At 45.8% G+C, this 7,611-nt stretch overlaps 1 protein-coding gene across 1 annotated transcript in view; it reads left to right on the forward strand.

Annotated features, from left to right (window-relative positions):
- Nucleotides 1-6,682: 6,682 nt before the first annotated feature.
- The window catches only part of TEFM (transcription elongation factor, mitochondrial), a 5,341-nt gene continuing 4,412 nt past the window's right edge, over nt 6,683-7,611 (forward strand). The window contains exons 1-2 of the mRNA XM_006764062.2: nt 6,683-6,834; nt 7,551-7,603. Coding sequence (XP_006764125.1) covers nt 6,735-6,834; nt 7,551-7,603 — 153 coding nt within the window. The 5' untranslated portion in view covers nt 6,683-6,734. The remainder of the gene's footprint in view (nt 6,835-7,550; nt 7,604-7,611) is intronic.

Consider the following 7,611-nt stretch of genomic DNA (forward strand, 5'->3'; position numbering starts at 1 on the left):
TTTTTTTGAGAGAGATATCGATGGAAGAGAAACATTTACCCGCTGCCTCCTGCACGCCCCCTACTGGGGATTGAGTCCAAAACCCGGGCATGAGCCCTGACTGGGAATCTAACAGGTGACCTCCCGGTGCATGGGACAATGCTCAACCAGCAGAGAGCCACACCCGCCAGGGCCCTTCTGGTCTTTTATACATCTTTTTATCTGATCGGGACCATATTTTTCATATAATTTTATATCTTGTTGTTTTTTTACTTTCTTCAGATATTAATCTGTTTTATGTTGTTTTAATTATATTATTATACTAGTAGATGCTTCATGACAATTTCAATGGCTACGTAATATTGCATGAGAATGTACTTTTCCTTGTGGGACCATTTGGTCACATTTGCGTTCCGTGACAGCCCTGGTGCAGCTCACCCTCAGGTGGAGGAGACAGAAAACCAACAGAGAAACAAATATGCCTCCATACACATGGCATCAGAGCAGTAAATGCTACAGAGGAAAACAGAATAAGGGATGAAGGTGCTATTTTAATAGGGAGGTCAAAGAAGCCCTCTCTGCACCTGAAGGGGAGTGGAGTTTGCCACCCCAAAATATGCCTCTTTGGGATATTATGTTAAGGTAATGTTAATCATTATCTTAATGTAAAAATTAAGTTATTTTTAAGGCACGAAGACTCCACTGCCTAAAGGAATTGAGAGGGCCTGCCCAGGAAGGGAGCCCCCAGCACGGAGAACTCTGGTTTAAGGAGAACTAGGCCTGACCTGGCAAGTCCCATTAGATCAAAGTCCTCTCTGTGTCCTGCAGTTTAAATGAAAGACATTTGCTTACCAAGCATTTGCTTTCCATCTCCATGTGAATTGCCTTCCTCCCCTTTTGAAATTTCATACCACAACCCCCCTTTTCTCCTTAGCTCAAGATGGCATAGAAACCTTAACTGCCCACTCTGTCCCTGGACCCCATGGTTTTATGGAACCCCTGCACGTTCATATGTAATTAAATTTGGTGATTTTCTTCCATTAATCTGTTTTATGTCGTTTTAATTATTTGACCAGCCAGAAGACCAAGGAAGAGGAAAAGAGAAAATTTCCCCTCCCCCACCCACTGAAGCGAAGATTTGAAGGAAGAGTTCCAGCCAAACAGGCACCAGTCTGAAAGAAAAGTGTCCCAAGAAAAGGGAACAGCAAGTGCAAAGGCCCTGGGTGGTAACATGCTTTGGGTATGCTTTGTCCCCCTCCTTTGAGCACAGAGCTGCCCAACTCCTTATCGTTGTAACCTGCTCTCCTACTTCAGCTCCCTCCTCCTCTACGCCACCCTTCTGCCCAGCCCCCATTGCTCTGTCGAACTCCCTCCCGCCTCCATGCCCAGATTCAAATGTTATTTCTTACAGTTTGCCCTTATTGCCCCTCACCTATGTTCTCACAATGTTCATATTTCTATTATAATAATCATCACATTGTAATATGATTTTTTAAAATCTGTTTTGGCCTGGCTGGTGTGGCTCAATGGTTGGGCATTAACCTATGAACCAGGAGGTCACGGTTCAATTTCCAGTCAGGGCACATGCCCAGGTTACAGGCTTGATCCCCAGTGTGGGGTGTGCAGGAGGCAGCCAATCAATGATTCTCTCTCATTATTGATGTTTCTATCTCTCTCTCCCCCTCTCCCTTCCTCTCTGAAATCAATTTAAAAAAATCTTTTCAATCTGTTTCGTCCCAGTTGGCAGTGATCTCGTTGAGAGCAGATTGTCACATTCCTCTTTGTACTGTTGGTGCAGGTAATGGGCCTGAAAAATGTCGCGTATCCCATGTATGTGCCGTGCCCAGGAAAGGCAAATCCATAGAGAGAGGCAGCAGATTAGTGGCTGCCCAGGGCTGGGGGAAGGAGGCTGGAGAGTGACTGCTAAATGGTACAGGTTTCCTTTTGGTCCAGGGTGTTGAAAATGTTCTAAAAGCAAGATAGTGCTGATCGCTGCACAACACTGTGAATGTACTAAATGCCAATGAATAAATACACTTTAAAAGGGCTAAAATAGTGTATTCTATGCTATGTGAGTTTTGCCACATTAAAAACAATTTTGGTTGAAATGAGAACTTGAAAGCCTCATTACACAGGCAGCCCAACATATGGGAGCTTGCGTTCTGAATAAAACACAACCCAACAGAGATCTACATAGTTGAAAAGTCCACTTGTGAAATCGGAAGAACCATAAAATGCCTTGGATAAAAACACAAGATGATGAAGTATTTACATCTTATATCATTAGGTGAAGCACTCAGTAACGTCAGTCGCAGAGGTTTAGTCACAACCACAACCGAAGGGAATAGGGTGACATCTGTTGGAAATTTGATTTGAACATTGGGGTGCTACCCTATTGAACTAGAGTTTTTTGTACTTTTAATCCTCACCTGAGGATATTTTTTTCCATTGATTTTCAGAGAGAAGGGAGGAGGAGGGGAGAGAGAGAGAGAGAGAGAGAGAGAGAGAGAGAGAGAGAGAGAGAGAGAGAGAGAGAGAGAGAGAGAGAGAGAGGCATCTGTGTGAGATGGACACATTAACTGGTTGCTTCCCAAACTCAAGGCACATGCCCTTGACTGGAATGGAACCCACAACCCCTCAGTCCCAGCCGATGCTCTGAGCAAACAGCCAGGCTATAGTTAATGCTTTTATGTCAAGTTTTAGAAATGTTTGACTAGGTCAAGGTCATGAAGTTGTGGAGCACAAATTTTCAATGTTTATCCCAAACAAAAATTAACCTTTCGGATATAATATATGTAATCATTAATTTACTTTTTCCAACAAACACTTAGTGAACCTCCCGACGTGCTGGGTGTTGTAGGGGATATAATTCGCCCTGTCTCCCTCATGCACTGTGCACTCTGAGGGTCTGGAGAGGCTCAGAGAGGTGACATCCCTTGCCCCAGTTCACACTGTTGGCACTCCGAAGCTGGAACACAGGCTTAGAACACAGAGCGACCCAAATCACTGGGCTCCTCTGTCTCCAGCGGGGATGTTGAGACACCAGGAATGGATATTTTAAAATATATTCTAGTTGGTAGCTTCCAAATCACTTTGGGGGAAATGTATAGTTAAATACAGGGACAAAGACATGTAGTCAAAATCAAAACAAGACAAAAAGCCCTATAGTTCAAGACAATACATATTATGAGGAAGATACATATGAGTGAGGGGAAAGGATGCTTCTGGCTTTGAAGACGGGAGGCTTCTCCGGGCAGGAGGTACCCTTGTTAGCACTGAAAACGTGAGCAGAATTCAGACCATTGTGAGGAGAGAGCGTTTGAGGGTAAAGGACCAGCAGGTGCCAAGTGACAGAGGTGAGATGGTGTGGGATTCGAATCCTCCACTCACCCCCAATACTGCTGCTCTGAGTTCTCTCCCTCACGCACTGTGCTTTTCCCACACTACCCCTCTCCCTGGCTCATCCCACACATTTCTTTTTCAAATACATTTTCATTGATTTCAGAGATGAAGGGAGAGGGAGAGATAGAAATATCAATGATGAGAATCATCGATCGGCAGCCTCTTATGCGGCCCCTACCGGGGATCGAGACTGCAACCCGGGCATGAATCCTGACCGAGAATCAAACCATGACCTCCTGGTTCATAAGTCGACGCTCAACCATCTGAGCCACACAGGTCGGGCGCACATTTTTATGGAATGAAGTGCCATCGCTATGTGCTGATGGCCTCCAAATCTCTACCCAGCACTGTCTTCTCCTTTAGTTTCAGACTTACACCTCTATCTACTAGCCATCTGATGTCTTGCAAAAATGGATGTGTGGTTTTTTTAAAAAAAATCACGAAATAGAAAATATCAAAGTGCATCATATGTGTAAACCCAAGTTTAATGAAGCAATTGTTTCCCATGTACATTATGGTCAAAAACCTTTAAAAAACACAGTAAGTAGATGACAAGCTAGACATAATGACAAAAGGGGTGGGAGAAGCAGGGGCGTGTGCATGTGGGCAACAAAACCAGGGAAGTGAGAAGGAGCTGGTTTCTGGGGAAGATGACGACTTTCATTTTGAACAGATTCTGGTTTACAGTAAATCAGGCACAGTGGAACCTCTTCCCCTACCACTTCCAGCCTCTGGTCAAAGTACTTCTGAATGAATGCTCCAGGGAGCGAGGGTTTCCCCGCAAGCTCGTTAATAACTGGCTCCCCAGCCCTAGCTGGTTTAGCTCAGTGGACAGAGCGTTGGCCCACAGACTGAAGCAAATCAGGGGGCTCCTCTGGGTTCAATTCCGGTCAAGGGCACGTCCTCGGGTTGCAGGCTTAAACCCCAGCAGGGGGCGTGCAGGAGGCCGCTGATCAATGCTTCTCTCACCTTTGATGTTTCTATCTCTCTCCCTTCCCCTTCCTCTCTGAAATCAATAAAAATATATATATTTAAAAATAATAATTGGCTCCCCAGAAGAGATCATGCTTTAATGAGGAACTAACATTTCTTGAACCCTTATTATAAGTCATGTCCTCTACATCCAGTTTCTAACGAGACATCCTCTTAGTAGAAATGAGAGGCAGACACCATTACGTCCATTTCACAAATGAGGAAGCTGAGGCTCGGAGAGGATGAGAATCTCAGGTTGTGCAGGTAGCAAGTGACTTGTTGCACCTTGAGAGCGGACCACCTCACCTCTGAAAGCATCCATTGCCAGGCTCCTTCTGGCCTCAGGCATTTGTCTCCCGTGGCTGCTGTAACAAATCACCACAAACCTGGTGGCTTAAAACAACAGAAAGTTATTCTCTCTCAGCTCTGGAGGCTGGAAGTCTGAAGTAGAGGTGTTGGCAGGGTTGGTTCCTTCTGAGAGTGAACCCGTTCCACGCCTCTCTCAGCTTGTGCTGGCCATCCTTGGCTTTCCGTGGTTTGTATGTGCATCACTTCAATTTTGGGCTCCATCTTCACATGGCACTCATCTTCTTCTTCTTTTTTTCTTTTTTTAATTCTCACCCGAGGATATTTTTCCATTGATTTTTAGAGAGAGGGGAAGAGAGAGGGAAAGACAGAGAGAAATATCGATGTGAGAGAAACACACCGATGGGTTGCCTGGTACACCAGCCCGGACCAGGGCCTGGGCCCAGGAGGAGCCTGCAACCCAGATACGTGCCCGTACCCTTGACCGAATTCGAACCCGGGACCCTTCAGTCCACAGGTCAACACTATATCCACTGAGCCCAACGGGTTAGGGCTGATCTTCTTATAAGGACACCAGTCATATTGAATTAGCCAGCCCCCACCCACACCCCAGTGTGACCTCTTTTTTAAGTTTAACTAATTACATCTGCAATGACCCTATTTGGAAATGAGGTCATATTCTGAGGAGTCAGACTTCCTCATCTCTTTTTTGAGGGATACAATTCAACGCCTAATACCTCATTCCGCGGTATAAGCCCTGGAGTTAAAAGAAAACTATTTCCTATTGATTTGGAGGCTTTAGCACAAAAAGTTTACTTTATTTCTTGTTAGATTCCTACGTTCCCCAGAAACCGGCTGGCTTTGTAGAATTCCCATGAGTACTCCTTATGAACACTTAGAATCCCTCACATCCCCACGGCCCCCTGGACACTATCCACCCCGACTGCCCTCTTGTAAAAACACAAATGCACCAGCTTTGCCTCCAAAAGCCACCTTCCTCCTGACGTCCGTTTTTCACAAAACTAGCTAAACTAGTGGTTCTCAACCTGTGCGTCGCGACCCCTTTGGGGTCAAACGACCCTTTCACAGGGGTCACCTAAGACCATCGGAAAACACATCTATAATTACATATTGTTTTTGTGACTAATCACTATGCTTTAATTATGTTCAATTTGTAACAATGAAAATAAATCCTGCATATCAGATATTTATATTACAATTCATAACAGTAGCAAAATTACAGTTATGAAGTAGCAATGAAAATAATTTTATGGTTGGGGGTCACCACAACATGAGGAACTGTATTAAAGGGTCGTGGCAGTAGGAAGGTTGAGAACCACTGTAGTCTCCCCATTTCCTAGAAAGAATCCTTGCCGTTCTCCTCCGATCTCCTAGGGTTGCCAGTCCCTGGGGAAGACACACTGGCTCCCCAGCTCCTCCCCTGCTCCCGGCTCCCTCACCTCATCCAGTCTCACCGTCCACCTATGGCCGGTTCTCTAGTCTAGAGCTGTTCCAGTGATGGCGAACCTATGACACGCGTGTCAGGGGTGACACGCAAACTCATTTTTTTGGTTGATTTTTCTGTTAAATGGCATTTAAATATATAAAATAAATATCAAAAATATAAGTCTTTGTTTTACTATGGTTGCAAATATCAAAAAATGTCTATATGTGACAGGGCACCAGAGTTAAGTTAGGGTTTTTCAAAATGCTGACACGCAGAGCTCCAAAGGTTCGCCATGGACAGACACCTCCAGTCCTACGGCACCAACACCTCCGCGGCTCCGGGTACCTGGTGGGCGCCCACCCCTACCCCCCTGCATTCAAGCACATTAGGCGCCTCACCCGTTTCCTTCCCTCCACGTTCCCGGAGGCAGTGGAGTAAGTCTGCGGACCACCCAGGGCTCGGGATCGCGGAATTTTGATAGCTGATGGCCTTAAATAGTATTTGGGCATGATCCAAAAGTTCAGAGATATTTCATCCCCCTGCACCGCTCCGGGTTCCACACCTGGGCGGGCCCGGAACGCCGCTGCGGCCAGAATCGTTCTGCGGAAAGGCCGGGCTCTTTTGGGGAATGCACACAGGAACCGGAAGTCAGTGGAGGAGGACTGAACGGTGGGGACGTACTCGTTTGACTCGGAAAATGAACGCCCCTAGTGTCCTCATGGCGGGAGGTAGGGTCCCTGCAGCACTGGGTTCGCTTCCCGTCCGCCCCGAGTCCCAGACCCAGGTCTCCTCTTGGAAGCCCCGCTGAGCCGACGGCGCGATCGAGCTCCTCTGGGTTACGGGTCCGCGAGCGGCTCCTTCCCCGACTGGGTGGCGGGCGGGGGGCGGAGTCTCAGCCGCTTGCTCGCCCCTGGCTTCCTGGCTTTCCTGTGGCTTCCCATTGGTTTACAGAAGTCTTCCTTACGCGGGTTTCCCTCCGCCTGCAGACCCGTAAGCATGGTAGGAATCTTGAGAAGTGTGCAGAAGAAAATAAAAACCGCCCTTCTATCTACCACTCCGCTAAAACATTTTAATTTTACAAAATGGAGGGAAAATAAATGTCCATAACAAGAGAGATTAATTACAAAGAGATTCCTCTAAAGTTACAAATGTCAAAAATGTGAAGCAGTTGAAATTATTGTTTTAAACCCATGCTTCTTGATGGGCATAAAATAAGATTTCTAGGTTGTAAAGCGTAGGACATAGCCATAAAAATCAGAAGCTATCTCGTGAGTAAAAACAACAAAAAGCCCTGTTATTTAATTATATGTAGATACGGTTTTTAAACAACTTATTTTAATAATGATTCTCCAGGAGAACTTAAGATGGTCCACTGGTTCTTAAATTATGGGAAAGTCTAGGTCTAGAACATCCCAAATCATATTTTGCTAAATTTTCCTTTTAGGGAGGTGGAGATTTTTTCCAGTACCATTAGGATGGTCCTCGTTCCAGGCCCTACATAATTC

The sequence above is a fragment of the Myotis davidii genome, unplaced genomic scaffold (genome assembly GCF_000327345.1).
Source record: "Myotis davidii unplaced genomic scaffold, ASM32734v1 scaffold699, whole genome shotgun sequence".
NCBI classification, from domain to species: Eukaryota; Metazoa; Chordata; class Mammalia; order Chiroptera; family Vespertilionidae; genus Myotis; species Myotis davidii.